The sequence below is a fragment of the Anser brachyrhynchus genome, assembly GCF_964034855.1.
Source record: "Anser brachyrhynchus genome assembly, chromosome: 16".
Classification (NCBI taxonomy): domain Eukaryota; kingdom Metazoa; phylum Chordata; class Aves; order Anseriformes; family Anatidae; genus Anser; species Anser brachyrhynchus.
The window spans coordinates 9,275,408-9,298,415 of record NC_137734.1 but is presented as its reverse complement, the minus strand read 5'-3'; the positions used below and the strand labels follow the sequence as shown (position 1 = coordinate 9,298,415).

General features: G+C 38.5%; 1 protein-coding gene across 2 annotated transcripts; it reads left to right on the top strand.

The window, feature by feature from the left end:
• The first annotated feature begins 71 nt into the window (after positions 1–71).
• On the top strand, positions 72–22,512 carry CSE1L (chromosome segregation 1 like). 2 transcript variants are annotated; one of them, XM_080558303.1, is made up of 25 exons: positions 72–226; positions 2,671–2,766; positions 3,314–3,456; positions 5,659–5,760; positions 6,180–6,325; positions 6,646–6,736; positions 7,015–7,122; positions 7,896–7,988; positions 9,239–9,406; positions 9,506–9,635; positions 10,324–10,389; positions 12,225–12,427; positions 13,323–13,407; positions 14,120–14,181; positions 14,733–14,869; positions 15,031–15,134; positions 15,598–15,695; positions 16,539–16,689; positions 17,220–17,428; positions 18,148–18,245; positions 18,454–18,539; positions 19,581–19,662; positions 20,095–20,241; positions 21,050–21,281; positions 21,977–22,512. In XM_080558303.1, the coding sequence occupies exons 2-25, from the start codon at positions 2,682–2,684 to the stop codon at positions 22,064–22,066; spliced, it is 2,916 nt and encodes a 971-aa protein (XP_080414429.1). In that variant the 5' UTR covers positions 72–226; positions 2,671–2,681; the 3' UTR covers positions 22,067–22,512. The 2 variants fall into 2 exon arrangements, with proteins under 2 accessions (XP_080414429.1, XP_080414428.1); XM_080558302.1 differs by lacking the exon at positions 72–226 and adding an exon at positions 472–975.
• The last annotated feature ends 496 nt before the right edge of the window (positions 22,513–23,008 follow it).

Here is a 23,008-nt window from a genome sequence, read left to right as displayed (position 1 = left end):
CGCCCATTGGCCGCCAGCCCCGTGTGGGGAGCGGGTCCGCGATTGGCTCGCCGCGCGGAAGGAGAGGCCGCCCATTGGCCCTGCGGCCAGGCCCCGCCCCCGCCCCGCGCGCTGCCGTCACGGTGCCGCCGCCGCGCCCTCTCGGCGCGGTTTGAATGTGAGGCGCAGCCCGGCCCGCACGGCCCAGCCCGCCCCGCCGCCGCCGCCGCCCCGGGGCAGCCGCCAGGTGAGCTTCGCCCGCGCCGCCCGGCCCTAACGCAGCCCCGCCGCCCGGCTCTCGGCACCGCGCCGCAGCGCTCCGCTCCGCGCTCGGCCCGCTGGGCCCGCGGCGCAGCGAGAGGCGCAGCTCACCATGCTGAGGCGCCTCGGCCCGCCTCCCGCGCGCCACGATTGGCCGGCGGCTGGCAGGCGGCTCCGCTCATTGGCGTTCGTGGTTGTCAGTCGGGGAGGCGGCGGGGAGCAAGTTAGTGTGAGGGCGGCGGGGCCCTGCGCCCCCACCCCTGGGCGCCATCCCGGGCTGAGGCGCCGGGGCCGGGGCCGGGACCGCGCCGCGATCGGGACCGGGCTGCCCAGGGCTCCCCTCCGCGCTCCGTCCCCGCCGCCGGCCTCCCCTCGGCCTCCTGCTGCGGCGGGAGGGAGCCGCGGAGGTGATCCCTGCGGTGGTCCCATGGCGATGCGGTGCGGCCGTGACCCGGCGGTCTGCCCCCAGCCCGCCCCCGCGCCCCCTCAGGCGGGCCGTGCCCGGCAGCGGTGCCGGAGCAGCTCGCTGAGGCGCCTCGCAGCGCGAGGCCGGCCGCGCTTTTGGGGTTTATTTTTAATTTCCCCTTTGAGCTGTCTGCTGCTGGCTGGAGTACCGCGGGGAAGCGTTCGGCGCCTTTGGGGGGTTCTGCAGAGGGAGTTCGAAACTTTCTCGTCTCCCCTGGCCTGCCGAGGGGACGCAGAGCGGCGCGCAGCGAAAAGCCTTGGGCTGCGGTGGTGAGAGCCGCTCGTGTCCCTCGTGGGAGGCAGCAGGGAAGGAACAGCTGGAGGAGGGGGTGAGGAGCCGAGAGCCGGCAGGTGAACATCACTGCTCTGTGGGCGGCATGGAACAGCGGCCTCAGGTCATCACCTTTGGCCTTCAAAATAAGCCTGAAGCCGGCTCGAGGCGTGGGACCCCTGTGTGCTGTGTGGGCATGAGGCATTTGGAGAAGGCCAGGCAGGATCCCCACCAAACCGAGCAGCGCGCTCTGAGTTTGGCTTCCATGTTGGGTCAGGTTCAAGCTTTTATGAAATGAATTCCACGTGGGTTTGTACCTCAGTCTTGCCGGCTTTTCCAAAGCAGATATTTTTTTTTCCTCTCTTTCTGAAAGGTTTCAGTATTTGTTTCAGCATCACACCACTGATACATGAGGTCGTTTTGTAGGAGAACAGATGAGGTGACTGTTGCTGGAGCTGTTTGCTTACCCTGTACTCTGTTAGGGTTTTGTTGGTTGATGTGTACAGGTGAATAAGGCTACAGGCAAGTAAACCCCCAGAAGGGAGGGACACTGCTCCCCCTCTTCCAGCAATACAGGTAGCGTAAAATAAAAACGGAGTAATTAAAACTCACTTCCTTGGCAAACGTGCTTAAATAGAAACTGTATTTATTGCACTCACTGTCAACATAGAACAAATGCAAAGTGGGGTGGGTAAATTTCAGCCTACCTTAACACTTAGAAACTCCAGGGGAAAAATAGCCTTTGGTTCCTCATTATTTCTCTAGCAAATGAGCCGTGCTGTTGGTGAGGAAGATGGCTGCGTGCAGCAGTTAGGGATGGGGTTCTGCGGTGGACTTGGTAGTGTTAGGTGATGGGCTCAGTGATATTAAGGGTCCTTTCTAACCTAAATGATTCTATAATAGGTGGTGATACCCTACACAACACATCTATTACAGCATTTCTTGATATTGTTTTAGTGTTACTGTGATTTTAAGTATTCCATTTAAAGCTGTGAAGTTAATCTATCACTGTGGTGAGTATGAGGGTATCTGTGGGAGGATGACTAGGGAGGACTAATTTGATTTATTTGCACAAAGTTATTCTGAAATAAGTATTGCTGTTTAAATGAATGCCTACCCTAGTCTGAGTTAATTTTGCAGAGTGGACAACCCCTTTGGCAGTGTGCAGTCTTTCATCTTTATAGAAATTCATTTTCTGTTCAGAGTTTTCTGTAGGTAATGAGTATTTATTTTAAGCAAACCTTTACTCTCCAATGCACTTTGAATTGCTCCATTTCCAATTATCTAAGGCAGGGCTATTCAGCTTTTCAACCAGGAGTAGGTTTCTGTGGCTGACAGTAGTTCTCAAAAGCAAAACCCAACTCATGCTGTCATGAAAGAGTAAGTGATCATCTTTGCGCTGTACCTGAGTAATGGTTCGCTGGATGTGTGGTCCTGTTTTAGGAGCTTGGTTTCAATAAACCGTTCAGTAACAGCTATGTGGAGTTGAAAAAATTGAATGTTTTTTCTTTTGTGTTTAGTGCATGCTAGCTGTTGTTTTATTGCACCAGCCATATAAGATGAGACCATGCTTTATGAAACGTAGTCAAAAAGAGCAGATGGGTGTCTTCTGCGGAATCAAGTTTTACGTATGCGTAGCTTATAGGTTGGATTTTCTAATTTGTGTTTTTAACAAAACTACTTGTGGGTCATAGGTTCTGCCAAAATGGAGCTGAGCGATGCCAATTTACAGACCTTAACTGAGTATCTAAAGAAAACACTGGATCCAGATCCTGCTATAAGGCGTCCTGGTAAGTGATTGTCGTGTGAGACCAAGAAGTTTGGTTTCATTTTAGCTCTTCAGTCTGTATATAACAAACTTCAGCTGAAGTTTATGCAAAACTTATTTTACAGAAATTCTCTGTCTCCTTTAAAAAACAACAAGAAAACAAAAACTTGACACCTAGTGAAGGGTGGATGTAAATATAAACTTATTTTCTGTTTGCTTTTCATATTTTTTTCCTGACTTTTTTTGTACTGTTGTTATTTAAAACAGGGATGCTGTTTATGATGAACAGGGGCTGGCTTCTGTCAGGACATGGCTTTTAAAAATGCTGAAGAGGCTATATTTCCACAGCCTGCTTTGAATTGAGAGCTTTTGTTACTAGCAGAAGCATTAAAGAGCTTAGTAATGAAGAAGCTACAGTACCTTTTGGTACTTGCCCAGTGTATCTGTTGTTGTGAGGCTCTGGAGATGTGTTCATGTGTTGATTATTTTAAATGGACCTTTGAGAAATCGTAGGACTCCAGTTAGAAAATCAGTTCAACCTTTGCTAACCTTACTGTATTCTCTCACAGCGGAAAAGTTTCTTGAGTCAGTTGAAGGAAGCCAGAATTATCCATTGTTACTCTTAACGCTGCTGGAGAAATCACAGGAAAATGTCATCAAAGTTTGTGCATCTGTAACATTCAAGAACTACATTAAAAGGAACTGGAGAATTGTAGGTATTCTAGTGAGTAGTTCTGCTAAGATCTAGTAATCCTTTTAAGATCCAATACTGTAGTCTGTAGTAACCTTGAACTGAAGAATGCTTGTATGTTTTCACTTTGCGAGAGAAGATAGATCATATAGGAAACAAACACCAAGCGTAACTTAGGGATAAGGGACTAAAACCTCCTCTGTTGGAATCCATTCTATTAAAAAAGAAATAGAGCTGGGGGATAAAATGGTGAAGGAAGAATTCTTCCTGTGATCGTACTTCTTTAGAAATATGCGTACAATATTTACAGCCCATTTAACTAACTGTAATGTTTTTACACCAAAATGATTGCGAAGTTTCTATATTTGTGAGCTGCCCAGGTTGGCCTGTATCTATTGGCGTAGTGTTAGCGCCATTTCTAGCCAGCACTGCAGCTGGAAGTGATGATGCTGGTTTCTATTTCATGTTAGTGCTTCTGGGGCATAGAAGCCTTGACGGTCTAACGTGTAGAAGTATTTGTAGACGTAAGATAGAAATATTGCCATTTAACTTCATTTTATCCTTTATTTTGAAGATGTCAGAAAAAAAAATCATTTAGAACTTTCCTCATTAGTGGAATTTAATTAATGATGTAAAGTATTACGTTCAAGAGCTCAAATCCTTCAGTGATGAAAGATATTAATTGCTAGTATTTGTATTTTGTCTCCCAGAAAGAACTGTTTGTATATCTGAAAGAGTACCAAATGTGTACTCTTGTTTTATGTCTCAGTGCCTATTTAAAAATTTGCATGTGCCTTTTCTTCCCCTGCCTGTCATGCAAATATTAAGAAGCTATTGCAGTCCTAGATCTGGTTACGTTTGTTAAAATCAGCACACTCACTCTGGCATGAAATTTCTAGAACTTTGTGTTGGTAACACTGCGTTTTCAGTCATTTCTCCAAATTTCCATCTTTATCTGTAGAGTATTTACAGTAGAAATAGCACTCAGTTACAGAAAAATTTGTGTCTTCATTGGTATGGGTTACTGAAGTTCTTCAGCATGAGGTTTTGTGTTGGAGTAGGAGGAGATGCCCTGCAGTAAGTGCATCCAGGGGACTGGTAGGATTGCTGTGTGACTTCAAGCACATTGCTTTTTTCAAAATTGAAGCTTTCATTTCAGAAGCTGTGTGAACATGAACAGCCTCAAGGCTGCCTTACTTAGATCAAATGGTATAATTTAATAGCATTGAACTTGGACTGATACAAAGCTCAGAGGAAGGAAAAGGGTTTTGCTTACTTAAGCACTTTGATTTGGTAGACCCTGGAAAGCCAGCTGTGTAGGGCATTTCTGGAGAGAGGGAAGAGTGTGCTTTTTATTTTTTTTCTTGGATTTGGTTTTATTTCAAGTATTTGTAAGATGGTCACCCATGCTGCTTTCCATGTCTTGTTTAAAAAAAAAAAAAAAAAGCCTAATTTCCTTGGAAAAAATCTCATAAATAACCTCAAACAAGTAGGATTTGCTGTTTCTCATTTCACTACCACCTCTCTCCTCTTCATCTATCTAAGTACAAGTTTAGTAGTGCCATCTGCTTAAAGGCATCTTAAGATTGTTGAATTACTCTCTGCAGTGCTGGATGACTTCTAGGTTTCTAAACTTCAGTGCTGTCATCACAGATAATGTGACTGTCACTGGTTGGTGACAAGCCTTAGAATTTTATTTCTTTAATAGAGATGCCATAATTTACTACCACTTAGTACTACTGACTGACAAGGTTTTGAACTGGTTGGCTAATTCTTAAAGCCCATGTTAACATTTGTGTGTGTGTGTCACCTGCACCCATCTTCCTGTACAGTTTCTAGAAAACAAGGCTCGAGGCAGCTCGCACACAGTAAGTTTTGAGGTTAGCAGAAATGAGGACAGACATGGTTTGGTGTGCTGAAAGAGGAGACTGTTGGTTAAATTTATGTATGTTACTGGCACGTGCACCCACCCTTGTTGCTGCTGAATTGTTTTGTAAAGTTGGTGTTAGAGGAGAAAATTAGTTCAAGGTTTTGTAGAAAGGTGTAATTTCTTTCAGCTTTTTTCAGATACCACTGTGAGATTCATTGTAGGCTTTGACAGATCTCTTAGCTTCTTCAACAACGTAATAGTTGCATAAATGTCTTGGCTTCGAAGTACTGGTATTTGCACAGTGCCTGAAGTGTACTAATATGCCTATGACTTAATTATTGTTCTAATTGTAGGTGGAGGATGAACCGAACAAAATCTGTGAATCAGACAGGATAGCCATTAAAGCCAACATCGTGCCCTTGATGCTTAGCAGCCCAGAACAAATACAAAAGCAGGTAATAAGGCAATTTCTGGTTGTGTCCATGAGACTTTTAGAATATTGCAAGTGTGTCTAAGAGGCTCTGGTTACTGGCAGCGCTCCCTTGGCCTTCCAGTGACATCACCTCTATCCAAATAACTTGGAGTATATTGTTGAAGGTACTTCTGCCCACTTTAAAAAAATATCTTATATCTAAGTTCCAGCACTAGGTGGTTAAGTATAATAATTGTAGAAAGTGAAACTGCACGTGCAGATACATTGGATTTAAAGTGAGATTTCTTGTGATGAAAAATAGTAGATGCTTAACCCGATGATTTTTGAATCTGACAAGAACAATAAGCATTCTTAAATATTTGTAACATCTGGCATGACAGCTGCATTCTTTTTGTAAGTAGTCTGCTATTATATCATGTAATGGTTATATTTCCTTTCCAGTTAAGTGATGCTATTAGTATTATTGGTCGGGAAGACTTCCCTCAGAAATGGCCAGACTTGCTGACAGAAATGGTGAATCGTTTTCAAAGTGGAGATTTCCATGTCATTAATGGGGTCCTTCGTACTGCTCACTCTTTATTTAAAAGGTATTGGAAATAAGGGAATTAATATATGGGTCAAAACATTTTTGTTTGACTCAGACTTTTTACTGTTGGACTTAATTTTTTTGTATTTACAAAGTTTACCTCTGTGGCTCTAATTATGCTGATTGACTTTTTAGTAAGACTTGAAGTGGTTATCAAATTTTACACCTTTCATAGTCTTTAACTATGCTGTTTAGTTCTTGTGTTTACTTGACCAGATTTGTTTCAAGGTCCAGTGTGAAAAATCACATTTCTTCCTAAATTAACTTGTGTCAACTGAAGACTATTCTATTTTTTGTGTATTTTTTTTTCTCACTTATCAGGTACCGCCATGAATTTAAGTCAAATGAATTATGGACAGAGATCAAACTTGTACTTGATGCCTTTGCATTGCCCTTGACAAACCTCTTTAAGGTATTTATTGTTGAATAATTTCTAAAAACAAGTCTAGCGTTCTGAATTGCTTGTCGTGAATGTCTACAAAAGGAAAACTTAGAAACAGTTGGAACTGTTAATGATGTTCCAGCTAGAGTGAGGAATGAGATGGGATCAGTAAGAGGAAGAAAAGGAACTGTATTTTCTGGTTTTAAAAAAAAAAGTGAAAAATACCATGTCACGTGATACTTGTCAATATCTCTTGTTGATCTGGTTTGTGTGTGTGTTACTTCACTGAATCTTATGTCTTTTTCTAGGCAACTATTGAACTTTGCAGCACACATGCAAATGATGCTAGTGCTTTGAAGGTTCTATTTTCTTCTCTCGTTCTAATTGCGAAGCTGTTCTACAGTTTAAATTTTCAGGTGAGTCTCCTTGTTTTTCTAATAGTTTTGCTTTGATTTCACAAAGCTGTTACGCTCTTATTTATAGGATCCATTTGAGGCAGCCTTTAAGGCCATCTCTGAGTATGAGCCATGAAAGACAAAAGTCAAATGCTTGAGTTTATACCCGCTGTGCTCTTTTATTAATGCATCTGTACCGATACGAATTCAGTCAAGTAGATGAAAGTCAATTAGTTTAAACTAGTAACTATAGCACTATAGTAGCAAGCAATTCTAGTGGAGTTTTATTTTTTTAATGAGATCTAAATTTCTAGCATTAAACAAATGCACTGTATGAAAAATGGTAAAAATAGACTCTGCTGAGGTGATGTATAGTGTTTCACCGTGAGCATAACCCTGTGAAGTGTGATGATCATGACTTGATTGCTGGGCTGCTCTTTCTATATTGGGCAAAAGAACAAGTTGGAGCTAAAAGGAAGGTCTGTGCTTTCTTATTCTAAGAGACAGGGGAAATAAAGTTCTTTCCATATAAAGCTGTAGGCTATATAGGGTATAAGCAACTAGTATTTTTGGAAATGTGCTTCAAAGCCTCTGTCTGTCGGGTTTTCATTTATGGGGTTGCTTTTGTAGTAGGGCAGGGCAAGGTGGTAGTGTTTTGTTTCGTAGATGTATTTTCCACAATTCATTGTCCCTTAGTAGATTATAAGGTGGATACATATTACTTAAAACAAAGATATATTATCTGAGCAGTGCAGTCACAAATTAAAATGTCGATTTATGCTTTTCCTTCACAGGATCTTCCTGAGTTTTTTGAAGATAACATGGAAACATGGATGACAAATTTTCATACTCTTTTAACTTTAGATAATAAACTTTTGCAGACTGATGTAAGTACTGCATAAACCTCCTGTTTTGCCTCTGTATGGTGGAGAGGGCTGATAAGAGAACCGAGGTCTAATTCTGAGTGATGTAATGTTTCCTTTGTTGGGTAAACAAAGAAATAGAATGACTATAAGGAAATGCAATTTAAGAGAAGTAGCTCCATTGTCTAAAAATTTGGTTTCCAGTTCTTGAAGTTATATATTAGTTACAGGTATAGGTAGCTGTGTGCAGAAGTCAAATTACCAATACTTGTCAGTGAATATCTTCTTTTGAGGGGATCTGCGAAAGTAACCTTTAGAACACAGGGTATCTTAAAGAACTTGAAACATGTGAACATATAAGGCATGACATCTTTAAGTAGTTTAGTTTGCCATTTGCTGTCTTTGCTTAATTATAATAATTAGTAGTTTCACATGTGAAAAGCGATACCAAGTCATCAAAGCTCAAATTCATTTTGTGCAATGCTTTCCTTATTTTAAACGCTGTTGTCTTCCAGATGCAGTACAGTAGCTTGCCACGTGGTGGAGCCAATGAAACTATAAATGCCTTTAAAATATATCGGGGGCACATTAAGTGCATCTTGTGCTATAGTTTCATGGTCATTTTAGGCTAGCGATGGTGCAAAAGAAGCCTTGCTTATCTTTTTTCTTGCTCTTCTCTTTTGTTTGTGGGCTGAACTGACATCCAAGCACAGACATCCATGCAGTTGCATGCTGACATGCATTAAAATTGAAAGTTGGGATTAAAAAAAAAAAGAGGGAGGGTGTTCTTTGTGTGGTGTTTTTTAATTATTAATATTATTCCAACACATTTTTCCAATTCGCTTTGCAGTTCCACAAACATCTGTGCTGATATGGAGAAGGCGGGAAAAAAAAACACACTTCTAGCAACTGTATCAATTTAAAGTAGCAAGATAGAATGCCTCCTGAATGTGTACTTTCAGTGCTTTGTGTTACCTTTTACAAATTTAATAGGAAAATTAATTCTGCACTGAATCTTTCCGGGTCTAAATCACTTAAAGTGTGTAGTACCGTTATTTGAATTGTGAATATAATAGCACAAATGTATGATCTGTAGTGCACTTCCAGTACAAATCAGCAAAATACAGTAGTTCCAGGAAAGTGGGATGGGTTTCTCTGACCTACTTAGAACATGGTAAAATAATACTGTATTTCCTTGAAATATGTTGATACTTTTAATACTTAAGTAGTGTTGAAATGTGGATGCTTAAGTTCCTACTTTTGTTTTATGTGAGGATGAAGAAGAAGCTGGGTTACTGGAGCTCTTGAAATCACAAATTTGTGATAATGCTGCTTTATATGCTCAAAAATATGATGAAGAATTCCAGCCCTACCTGCCACGTTTTGTAACGGCAATCTGGAATCTGTTAGTCACAACAGGCCAAGAAGTGAAATATGACTTGGTAAGCTGTTAAAAAGTGATCTTGTCAAGTTCAATAATGAATTATAAATTATTCATTCATGCTAAAGTTGTATGTGTTTTGTGTGTGCTTCTATTCTAGTTGGTTAGCAATGCAATCCAGTTTCTGGCCTCAGTTTGTGAAAGACCACATTACAAGCATCTCTTTGAAGACCAGAATACATTGACAAGCATCTGTGAAAAAGTTATTGTTCCCAATATGGAATTTAGAGGTACCTTTTCAAGATATGAATTTTCAAAGACACAGTAAAATATAACTGTAATTATAATAATGTTTTGCTTTACAGGACTAAGAATTGAGGATCACATCCCGTGTACTTTAGTACTAGATTCAAAACCAAGTTCCTACAGCAAATTGCTGTGCTATGGGCTTTGTAAAATTGTTGTATGAATGTATCTAATAATTTTTCTGTCCTACTGTGATCTCAAATTGAAAAATATAGAATGTCTAAGTCATGTACCATCAATATGTTTTCATGCTTGAAGTGAACACCAGAATAATCGAAGGAGCCTAAATAGGCATGGATATACGGCCTACTGGATTGTAATGTCTGTTTCTCCAAGATGGATTTATGTTAATCCTAGTATCTAAAATGCATTGTGTTCCAAATGTGTTACAGCAATAAGAAGTATCTCTAAGTCTATGACTCCGGAAAACTCTTTTAAATACACTTAGTATTGAATATGTCTTTTAAATCAGGAATGCATTAGCTCATGAGTATGAAAGATTGCAATTTGTGGGGCAGCAAGCTAAACAGGCTAGTCTGACTGGATATTTCTGATTCATGTCTATGAGTGTTACAGAGAAGTACTTGAAAAAATAGTAAGTTGATAATGATACCCCTTTTTAGCATAAAAAACATCTCAGTATTAAAACTCTTATGTATTTTATATTTTCAGCTGCTGATGAAGAAGCATTTGAAGATAATTCTGAAGAATATATAAGAAGGGATTTGGAAGGATCTGGTAATCCACAGATTTATACTAAGAATACTTGGTCTTTAAATATAGCTCTAAAAAGCTGAAGCAATATACTGAGGCTTTTAAAACTTATTTTTGAACTTGGGAAGCTTTTTTCCTTAAGATATTTTATCCAGTTTTTTGGTCAAGTTTACTGTCAGGATGTGCCTGTCCCAGTGTCTTTTTGTTTTGAACAATGTTTTTATAGTTTCTTTTCTTAATTGGATCGGTATGTCTCCTGCGCTACACGTGTTCTCGTATCAGCAAATATAGCCTGTAAGTCAATGCTGAGTAGTGGCCATAGTTGTGTATTTAGTTCCTGTGCGTGGAGTTTTAAATAACGTGGATAGACTCTCTGCCTCTATTTGGTAGTCTGTTGTGTTTAAACTGAAACTCTGACCAGTTCTGCATACAAATCTGTGATGAAGCCAGCTGGACGGCAGCCCGCCTTCGTATGCTGGCACTGTGTTCCAACCACTGTAATAACTGTCCTGAAAACACAGCGCTGTGCTAACAGAGCTGCTTGATTTTCTGATTGTCTGTCTCCAGCCAGGTCAGCGCACAAATGAACCAAATCTAGATCTGTGTGATAACTCTGTATGGGCTGTTCTGTGCCACCGACATAGCGCTGACTGACACTTTTAGATGACTGGAACTTCATAATAGGTTTGAGAAATTCCTGTACATTGGAAGTAGAGGAAAAAGTTTTGATTTTTTTTTCAAGCAAATATTTTATCATTCTTATCCAGGATTATAGGTATTAGTGAAGCTTATAAAAGCTTGTTAGCTATTTCTGCTTTTAAGAGAATTTAGACAAGAAGTATTTGTGTTCTTCTGAGATGTCTTTAGAAATGCACTCTGTTGCATTTAAATTCACTTGCTTTATTTTCCTTTTGTCCCTTCTGTTAGTATATAGTGTTAAAGACCAGCTGACCTTTTTTTTCTTTTTTTCTTGAGACAATTTTTACAGATTTTTTACTAGAAAAAAATACTGTTTGTTTGTTTTTAACCAGTGGCTAAGCACCACACAGCAGTTTGCGTACTCCCCACCCTGCTGTGATGGGATGGGGGAAGAAACTAGGCAGTGCAAAACTGAGAAGACTCATGGGTTGAGATAGTTTAATAAGTGAAAGAAAGAGGAAGAAAACAGAAGGAAAAGCCAATTGCTTACCATTTCCCACAAGTACACTGATGCCCAACCTGTCCCCAAGCAATGGTTGCCTTTTCAAAAACACTCTACCCTCAGTTTTTATTGCCGAGCATGATGTTACATGGCATGGGATAATAGCACTGTGGTCCCTTTGGATCAGCTGTCCAGGTTGTGTCCCTTCCTAGTTTCTTGCCCACCTCAAGCTTCCTTGCTAGGAAGGCAGAGAAGGAAAAAGAAAGCATTGACACCATGTAAGTACTGCTCAGCAAGAGCCAAAACACTGGTGTGTCATTAAGGCAGTTTTAGTCACCAGTCTAAAAACACATCATCATACAGGCTGTTGTAGAGAAAAATTAAACTCATAACTGCCAGACTCAGTACGTTTCTGTGTGTAATTATCAAGATAGTAAAAAGCCTCCCCCCTGAATCCTTGCTGAAACTTTCTGTAGGGTACATTGAAAACAGTGAAAACACGTGCATTACTGTTAGGTGTCCATTCCTCATTTTGCTGTGCAAATAGCCCTTGGTATTAAATTAAGTAAGAAGAGTTAAATGTGTTCTTAGGCATCAATGTGGAGTGTGGCTGTAGCTTGAAAAGCTGTGCATTTCTGATACATTTTAATTATTGTGCTTAGTAACATGAAAAGCTATGTATTTTCTCATATCCAAAGAACCTTTTGTTCTTGTGCAGATATTGACACCAGACGCAGAGCAGCTTGTGATCTGGTCAGAGGCCTGTGCAAGTTTTTTGAGGGGCCTGTGACAGGGATTTTTTCTGGATACGTTAATTCCATGCTGCAGGAATATGCAAAGAATCCATCTGTTAACTGGAAGCACAAAGATGCAGCTATTTACCTTGTCACGTCTTTGGCATCCAAAGCTCAGACACAGAAGGTACTGCTATTTGTTTTAATCTATAAGCATTCAAAAATTACAATGTCTATGAGGACTAGAGGATTGATGCAATTCCTTTTATTCTGCTTCTAAATGGGAATAACTAGATTTGTAGTAGTTTAATGTTGATGAGACTAAAAGTCATCTGTAATATAATACTTTCACAGCTGATGGAAATGTGATGGTATGTCATCTTCACATAGATTGGGCAAAGTCAACAAGCACTTGTGACCATTTGGCAGGTCTTATTAGTATGTGTGAAACAGTGACATAAAGAAACAAAATTGGCTTGAGTCCAGCATCTGTGAGCTTTCACGTGTTACTGAGCCAGAGTTTATAAGCCATGGAAGGCCAAATCCAGCTTCACAGAAGATGATCAGTGGTGTTGAGCAGGCTAGAAGGAATCCGAGCGACACGGTTTTTGTCATTATATTCCATAATGTCTCTTGTTGTTTTAGTGTTTATTGTCTTAGAAATGGCAATCAGGTAAAACTGAAGTATTTATATAATTTTTCTGTTCTCATTCGGAATTGGAGTGTGACTCTTAAACTCTTCATTTTCAAAAGGCTTGTCATTAAAAAAAAAAGTATCAAGTTAATAAGCTGCTAATGTTTTTCTGTCTAAAACTCTGGTTTGTTATTACTGTTATATGCTATTATTCCTCAACTCAGGACTAATGAATTTTGAACCCCAGTAGTGTTACAGCTGAAACCTAGACACTGAAAAAGTTAAGAAATGGGGTGGTCCTCTGCTTGGGATTATTGAAATTGCATCTTTTTATGGGCATACACACTTTAGAATGCTTTTATTAAAAAGATACAAAAATCAGTGGGAAAAATAGCTGAGTGAGAGCATATATAAAAACAGGTTTTTTTTTTTATTTTATTTTTTTTAGCATGGAATAACCAAAGCCAATGAACTTGTTAATCTGACGGAATTCTTTGTGAATCACATTCTACCCGACTTAAAGTCTCCTAGTGGTAAGTTTAATGTTAGTTTTCATGCATTATCTTTTGTGATATGTCTAGAACCTTGATTGTGACCATTGTTTCTTAAGGCTCAAGTAGAAGTTAAAATGTGCTCATGTATCAGCATTATCTCTGAGCCAGAAGCCTGTTTACACCTGGCACATAGGAAGTAATTCAAGTTAGTTTGACCAGCAATGAATGAGTTTTTAAACAAAGGTGGATTACCACATGCTGTCTGCAAGATCAGGGCACGTACACACATGGTTGCTATCCGCTGACATGCTTTAACTTGTTGAATCAATGTAATTTGACATCTGTAATTGAGACCTTACAACAAACATCTACGTTAAACAAAACTCGGAGAAGTTAAAGTACTGAAGTCCAGGTTGCAGCCTGTACTAGTGTGTATTGATGAGACTACAGGTGTCTAGGTTTAAGCAACGTGATGTATTTATACTTTAGCAATTATCTTATGACATTCAGAGGGTAGTGGGTAGTCTTGGAACATGCCATTGGAGTCTGCTAGAATCAGAGCCAGAAGGGGAACTTTTACGTTGAACAGTTGCACAATATGTTTAATGTTATTGCAGAGTGCCCAGACAGAGATGCATAAAATAAGCAAAACAGAAAAATGTTTTGTGTATTACCTGGGATGGGGATTCAGGAGTTAATATCACTTCTAATATGTAGAATATGTTCAGTAATGTGTATTTTTTTATTGCAGTGAATGAATTCCCTGTGCTAAAAGCTGATGGTATCAAATATATCATGATTTTTAGGAGCCAAGTAAGTTTTTCTTCTACTCTTACAGTAAAAACATACTGTGGTCTGTTACTTTACACTTGCCAAGCCTAATTTATCTTACTTGGCCATATGTTAACTCAGCAGGTGTTTAGACAGCCATACATAACATTTCCTGCTGAATTTTGAGTTTTGAAAGTAAATGATACTGCTGCTATAAATATCAAATGGACATGTAGCCTATATTCTGTCCATACGCTATTGGACACTGTGTATCTTAGCATGCTTAGTCCTGTGACCCACTCAGATTTAATTACCCATTAAGACAAAGTAAAGTGGAAAAAGAAATAAACATTAGGAATATATGCATTTAAAATCACACATTGATATTGTAGGGGAAATACTCAAGAGATGACAGAAATAGGTACCTCTCAGTTGTCAAGGTGTGTTTTAGCAACTGGAGGAGCCTTCTGAGACTTCTTCTTTCTGCCACGCTTTCAATTTACAGTTGATGAGTTCAGTGATTATGTTCTAGTGTTGAACCATCTCTATTTTTCTGTAATTTATATAATTTGTTGCTATATTTTTTTTTTTAGGTACCTAAGGAACAACTGTTGTTGTCTATTCCTCTCTTAATCAATCATCTTCAAGCAGAAAGTATTGTGGTCCATACTTATGCAGCCCATGCTCTTGAAAGACTGTTCACCGTGAGAGGGACGAATAATACTATTCTGTAAGTTTCCAAGCAGAAATTAAATTCATTGCTATCTAGTTTTAGTACATTACGGATGAAATACTGGTAGGGGATCTTTCATTTATTGCTGTTACGGTACTGTAAGATGCTTGAAGTTTGTGAATGTATTTCATCATTAAAGCCCTGTGATTTCCTTACAGCATTACAGCTGCGGAAATGGCACCATTTGTAGAAGTGCTGCTAACAAACCTGTTTAAAGCACTAACGCTTCCTGGCTCATCTGAAAATGAATACATAATGAAAGGTAAGTGCTGTGTGAGTCCTGCACTGTAAGAGTAACTTGGTTAATTTGGGGTAAAGGCTTATAGTTATAGGCTACTGAATTTTTTATTTGAAAAGCCTAATTTTGTGCAAAAATGCTAAAGCGGTCTGTACAGTCTACAGTTATTTACCAGCCAGTATTAAGTCATTTTTCAGTAAATTATGGAACCAAAGAGAAATACTAAACATAATGGTATTGTGACTTGTGAAGAACATCTTTTTACTTTGGGTGAGTTGCTTAATCGTCTGTGCTCAGTCTACGGAGTGGGAATAACGAAGCTTTGCTTTATCCTGTGTCATGATTATAGATTGATTGCGCTTGCAACAGGTGCTCACCCTTATTGTACCTAATTCCTTGGGATCTGATTTAATGGTAAAAGGATTTAGACACATACTTCTGCCATCTATCTCTCTCAAGAAGTTAATAACTTTCAATTTATTTGCAGCAATCATGAGGAGTTTTTCTCTGCTGCAGGAATCCATAATTCCCTACATCCCTTCTGTCATCACACAGCTTACACAGAAACTGCTGGCTGTCAGTAAGGTAAAGAACAGGCTATCTGGGCCAAGTGTTCACACTTCTTTTTTCTTAGAGCAATCTTTTTTAAAGATTTATGTATACTTTGTTGTTTGTGTTCTGTTAATATGTCGCAAATTCTTCAATACTTTGACTAAAATAAGTAAAAATAGCCTCCCAGTGAAGTACTTTATTCCTGTTAGGGCGTCCTTCCAAATCATTTTCCCCTACTTTCATCTGAAATTTGAGAACAGCATGTAAAATCTTTTTATAATATTAATTGGTTCTAGTATAAATGTTTGCTTGTTCAGACGCCACCATTACAATAATCTGTTTCTGTTGCAACTCGTTTATTCTTTGTCCAGGAAACTTCTGAGACTAATATTAAATTTAGACACTGAAATGCGGATTAAATTAAATTACCCACCTGCTTTTGGTGGGTAAAATTCTCTTAGTCTCCCTCGTTCAAGTTGGACTAATATTCTTCCATGTTCAATATTCTTGAATGTTAATTTAGGGAATGCTTTAGAATACCTTCATCAACTATCCAAAGAACTACTACTATGTGTAGTTTAAACTCAGCTGCAGAGTTTTTGTTACATCATATTATAACTGCTTGTTAGTTCATGTAGGGATTCTGAAAAACACCTGTATTCGAAATACTTGGAAAAACAAACTCATTTTTGTTTTAAAGGTTTTCAATATTTGCTTTAATCTATAGATTTAATTTCATCAGCATATTAATAAGGCATAGTATTCTTACTTCCAATTGCTCTTTTAGAATTCAGTTGAATCTAAAAATACATTTTGCTAAGTAAGTGACTTGGCAGCAAGTTTAAGTTGATTTATTTGTTCATAACTTGTTTTTAGAATCCAAGCAAACCTCACTTTAACCATTACATGTTTGAATCAATATGCTTGTCAATAAGGATAACGTGCAAAGCAAACCCTGATGCAGTTGGCAGCTTTGAAGAGGCTTTGTTTATGGTGTTCACTGAGATACTACAGAATGATGTGCAAGGTAAATTCAAATCAGTAAGTGCTTGTGCTCTCTCTGCTGTAATTGATTGTCATGGTTTATGTTGTGGCAGGTTTTTTTTCTGTAGCACAGGAAACTCAAGTGAGAACACAGGATGTTCACAGTCCTAATAAATGCTTCTAGGAAGAATCTGAGCTGTTCCATCGGATACATCAACTGTATTATTTTTTTTAAACAAACTCCATCTTTAGAAGTATCTGACAATCACTACCCCCAAATCCTCTTCTTAGCTACATTGCCCTGTTTCTAGTAGTTTGTATTCCATCTTCTGAAACACCAAAAGAGAAAATAGAAAGTGTGTATGTATACATAGATACAGTGCTTGCAAATGTTTGGAATAATTAAATTTGAGAAGCAGTATACTTTCTCCAAAGTTTTATTTGTTGGAATATTTCTGTTAATATCTTACAACTGTAGGTTCAATCGATAGATACGTGGTTCTTATGACAATCTTGTCAATCTTGACAAGTGACCATTTTTGCTGAATTTAAGTGTCATTATTTCTTTTCCAGAGTTCATTCCATATGTGTTTCAAGTGATGTCACTACTTCTGGAAATGCATAAAAATGAAATCCCATCATCCTATATGGCGTTATTTCCTCATCTCCTTCAGCCAGTGTTATGGGAAAGGACAGGAAATATTCCGCCTTTGGTCCGACTCCTGCAGGCTTATTTAGAGCGGGGTGCCAACACAATAGCAAGTGCTGCTGCTGACAAAATCGTAAGTTGGACTGGTTTAGTAGCAGTGTTTGCCTCTAGGCATACTGATTTAAGATTAAAAATTATAAGTTTTTTTTTTTCTTTAGTGGATACCTGGGTTTGTGCAGAATATATGTTTGTACTTTAAATTTAAAAAAAAATAACGTGAATGCAGGCTTTTGGAATGGTTTTCCATTATGGGGGAAAAGAGGAATCCTTTTGCTTTTATTGATAAAGATGCAAAATTCCTGCACTTAATACAGTGAAGCAGTTAAGCCTCTGTGGTTTAACTTTCTTACCTGCCTTATGTGGAACACACTGGATCGGGAAAATTTGGAGGTTCTGCTTGGAACCGTCTCCAGAATTGTGAGTGAGGATGAGTCAAAATGCTGGAAAATCTGAGGATTAGTGAATTCATGGGGATATTTACTCTGCATACTTAGCTTCTGTTACTTCTGCTGCATGATCTGCTGTAGTCAGACTTGATTAGACAATGCCAATAATGAAGCAGACACGCATTTTCAAATTAGCTTTGCTGTTCATTTGATCAAGGCTAATTTTGAGGCTCAAAGAAGGATCATTTGGTCCCAAGAGAAATCTGTCTTCCTACAGAAAGAATCCTGTTTTTAGGTTGTGAAAGCTTTTGCCATGTTGTATGTTTTTAAATGGTAAGGGCCAGCTTGCTGGTAGGTCATGGATGAAGAACCGTTGTATAGTGTTATATATTTGTTTTACTTACAGCCTGGATTGTTAGGTGTGTTTCAGAAGTTGATTGCCTCTAAAGCTAATGACCATCAAGGATTCTACCTTCTAAACAGTATTATAGAGCACATGCCTCCGTGAGTATGAGTTGATATTACATTCAAAAATAATTTCCGTAGACTTTAATACTTGGTATGTTTGTACACTTTGTAGTTAATGTTTAACAACTGAAAAATGCCACATTTGTCAGTAAATTAGATTTGAACAGTTCTATACATGTTTTCTGTAAAATGACATGAGTAAAATGCTAGTATGGCTTGAATAACTAATCTTTTAAATTTCTAGTGAATCAGTTGACCAGTACAGGAAACAGATCTTCATTCTACTGTTCCAAAGACTTCAAAATTCCAAAACAACAAAATTTATTAAAAGTAAGTTTCTTGCTATATGAAAAGCTTCAGTGATGTCTACAGTTTAGAATGTGCAGCTGTACTGAATAAGTATGCAGTCATGTCCTGTGATTATGCAGACAAAGGGAGGGTGCTGAGCTGCTAACATCAGGGACTTGCTTCAAATTGTTTGTGTAATCAAGGGTGGTGTGTGGGGAAGTTTACACAACAGATCACACTTAACCTTATTGAAACTGAAGGAGTGGGAAATGAAGGGAAAGAAGTCTGTATTCCCTTCCGCTTTCTTATTCTGTGTATTGTTATCTGAAAGTGTTTCTATTTAATCTCCAACACACAATTTAATCTTGCACAACACAATAATACGGGCCACATTTCCTTTTTCTTATTTATACTTTTTATTACTGTTAAATAGTCTATGGATCCATGTCATTCTGCCTTAATATTATAAATTATTGATAAGGTTTTGTGTTAAACGAGGAAAACTGTGACAAATTACTGAGGTAGGTATTCTGGTTATTGCTGTTGTAACTGGAAGATTATTGTCATACTGCTTAAATTGTTTTAATGATTTTACCGTTGCACAAATTAAGCAGTATCTATTATTTAACCCTGTGAAATCTGGTTAATGCCTCCTACTGATAGGAGTAGGAATGACTTAGTGGCCTTTCACAACCAATTAAGTGATGCTTTTAATGCATTGTATCTGTGCTCTGGTACAAAGATCATGCAAAGGTGTTCACACCTGATCTGAAAAACTGCATTGCGTGAAGTTTTCAGGTGAAAGCATTGAAGTGTTCTTGTGATCCTTAATCTGAAAAGTTTGGGAATAGCTTTTCTAATGCTTTGAAAATGATATAAGGGGGAAAGGACTGAATCTTGTCCTAGTTGTGTTATTGCCATGTTAGGGTGTGTGAAAAGGTCTGTAGCTTTTTAGACAGGGTTCAAGATAACAAGTTAATGTACTTCACTAAAACCGAACACTTGCAAAGATTACCATTTTTATCCCCTTGACAAATTTGTTATAATGTATTTTGTTGCTGACTATCCTTTTTCTCATTATAGGTTTCCTAGTCTTCATTAACTTGTACTGCATAAAATATGGGGCATTAGCTCTTCAAGAAATATTTGACAGCATACAGCCAAAGTTAGTATGATTTTTATTTAAGACTGTTGTGTAATTTTTATCTTTTAAAGTAGAAATGGTTGTCTCCTTTAGCTAAAATTGCAAACTGCATTTGTCACTAATTTGACTAGCCAGACGTTTCTTCTACTGTGGTTAACTTCTTAGACTAGCAATTTTTCTTTCTCTGGTATGCTGCCCATAGTTCCTCCCTGATTGTTCAAGACCATTAATCTCATGAGCAGCTCATAAAAATGGAAGAGTGATGTTTTTATTTTTCTCCCTTCATGAAAAATTTCTACTATCTAATTTCTACCAGGCATCCACTATGACAGGGCAGCACTGTAACAAATTCTCTGTTTTTCTCTCTCTTCTCGTGATTCATACTGTTTCTGATTGTTGTCACTAAAAGGCTGAAAAGGCTTTCTAATACTTCTTCTTTTAATGTCGTAATAGGATGTTTGGAATGGTTTTGGAGAAAATTATAATTCCTGAAATACAGAAAGTGTCCGGACAAGTTGAAAAGAAAATCTGTGCTGTTGGCATTACAAAAATACTAACAGAATGTCCTCCTATGATGGACACTGAGTACACCAAACTGTGGTATGTAGAAAGTTCAAGTTCTGTTGGTGAAGCTACTTGATTATGAAAATGTGAACGACTCATCAAAATACTCTATTGTGATTTCTTCAGGCCTGCTACTGTTATGAGGCTGAGTTTAAGGCTTTTCACACCACTTTTTCTTCTCAAGAAGTAAAACATTTTCAAAGCAGGTGCCAGAACTGGTTTGAGATTTTTGTGATGAAGATAACACTGACTGGGCTAGCTAGAGTTGCATTTAAGAAAATAGACTACCTTTCTTTTAGCTTGTATTGTTTTTGAAAAGCTAGGACCCATTTTTGTTTGTAGCTGTTCTGCTAATCAGGAAACCTTATAGCAAACAGATACTTACTACCTGAGCAAGACACTGTAAGATCTTAGTGTGACAGTAGCTTTTTGGGGAAAGCTATCTGGTAAGATTGTGAGCCAGTCTAGCAGTCCAGGTTGTCAGGTAGCCTGAACTCAGTAACAGTAACTGTTACAGAGAATTTAGAAGAAAAATATTAGAGGAAAGGTGTAATCTATAAAAGAATTACTTTTCATAGGTAAGTTTCATGAGAATTTAACCTGATCAAAAATAGATACATTGTTCCTGTTTGTACTGTGAACACCCACATTACCCTTGTAAAATACACACATCCACAGCTCTTTGAGTTCAGCTCAGGTTGGGCACTATCAACTTTCAATAGCTGAGCTAGTACCTGCAAGGACTAAATAGTTGAAAGGGTTCTGAATAATTGGAACATTCCTGTAAAAAAAACACCCTGCCCTAACGTATTTTTCTACACTCCTCCTCCATCTTTCTATATAGGACTCCTTTGCTGCAGGCCCTCATTGGGCTCTTTGAGCTGCCTGAGGATGACACTATCCCTGACGAAGAACACTTCATTGACATAGAAGATACTCCAGGATATCAGACTGCGTTCTCTCAGCTAGCCTTTGCTGGGAAAAAAGAGCACGATCCTGTAGGTCAAATGGTGAACAATCCTAGAATCCATCTGGCACAGTCTCTTCACAAACTGTCTACTGCGTGCCCTGGCAGGGTAGGTGACTTTCATACATGGCACATTAAACGTAATTCTACAGAGAAAAAACGCTTATATGACAGTGGGTCTCTTCTGATAGTGTTTGATATTCAGCAAGATGAAGCATATCATAAGCAGAATGCTAGGTGTTGCTTTCTATTTTGCTATCGTTAAATATAGCTTCTGTAAGTTTTTTTTCCTACTAACCTAAATAATGTGAAAAATATTAGCCCTTCTTATTATAGTGATAAGATTAATATGCCATTTCTTACATGAAAATCTATCCACATGAAGGTATACAGCTTAACACTTGTCTCCAGTTCAATTGTATGTATTCAGGAAACCTCAGGCAACTCACGTTAAATTAAACAAGTTAAATTTAAGTCGACTTTTAACCCATAGTGTATTTGTTTTCAGGATTTTGGTAAGTAAGATTGCTTGGGAGATCCGCTGTTTGCTGTATCCAGATATCTGCTTTAATAACTGATGGTTTGCTAACATCCTCTTTCATGTTTAATTCGGATAAGTACTACATAAAACTTAATATTGTCAGTATCAGGAATTGTAATTCCAGCAACTGCATTTACAGTGAAAAACTGCTGCTGTCAGGATGTCATTTGACTTTGTACAGTGTGTTGACACGGCAATTAACAGGATGTAGCAGTAGCTTAATGTATACGCACACTGACACTTCTGCTCTATCGTATTTTAAGGTTCCATCAATGCTGAGTACTAGTCTGAATGCAGAAGCGTTGCAGTATCTCCAAGGATACCTCCAAGCTGCAAGTGTGACACTGCTCTGAATTGCATAAATTTCACAAGCAAGATCAAAAGCTGTTTTGTTATACAGAAGGTTGACATTGACTTTTTTTTTATAGCGGAGCTCAGAGAAAATGAAAAATGCTACTTGAAAATGTATTGCAGAATCCATCTTGTAACAGATAAATGTGGCTTTAAGCAGAAATTGAAAGAATTTGGTGGTGTGTGTAATCATAGATAAACGGTGGCTAACTTCCATTCCCAGTTTAATTGCAAAGGGAATAGTCGTAGCGGTTTGTTATGGGGGTTTATTTGAAATCTGCATCTGCAGTATTTGGATAACATTTGGAAATGTATGGAGAGCACTGGCTGTAGAAACTCCCTTCAGTCACTAAAATTCCTTTTCATTTTGATGTTGTCCTTTGTATTTCTTTTGTCTTTCCTTAAACTTTATCTAAATTGTGAATAAATAAGAAGTACTTGTTTAAAATGCCTGTCACTGTGCGCTTACTGTTTTAGAAGAATGTAGCTGGTTTAAAAAAAATAAAGGTAGTGTTTTAAACTTAGGATAGAATATAAGATAGCAGGACTGTACGGATTTTTCTTTACCTTAAGTAATAGCTTAAATACGTTGTAGGATCACGCAGAGCAAATCTAAAACTTTGGCAGAAGATCCAAAGCTGCTATTACTCTTCTGATATTCATCAACAGGTGCAGCCATTCTCTTCGGACAAGACATGTCCGAGTCATGCAGTAAAAGCATGTAATGGTACCCTCTTAGAGTAGACATCAGTTTCCCAAGTGGATTTTTAGTGATGTATTATTGCAAGTGAAGCAGTGACTTTTTTTCTTCTGTTTAACTAGGATGTTCTCCCTGTCTTAATGAATATGCTGATTAGGTGTGGTAGCCTTGAATTCTAAGTGCATCAGTTTACGTTACAGTTATGGTTGCGTAAAAGAGACTGGATAAGTGCCTGAGCCTTACT

What these genes read in the sequence shown, in the direction of transcription:
- CSE1L (XM_080558303.1), top strand. Translation starts at nt 2,682, where the DNA reads ATGGAGCTGAGCGATGCCAATTTACAGACCTTAACTGAGTATCTAAAG. An exon ending in GGGACGAATAATACTATTCT is followed by an intron (nt 14,870 to 15,030) that starts GTAAGTTTCCAA and finishes ATTTCCTTACAG; the next exon opens with CATTACAGCTGCGGAAATGG. An exon ending in AAATGAATACATAATGAAAG is followed by an intron (nt 15,135 to 15,597) that starts GTAAGTGCTGTG and finishes ATTTATTTGCAG; the next exon opens with CAATCATGAGGAGTTTTTCT.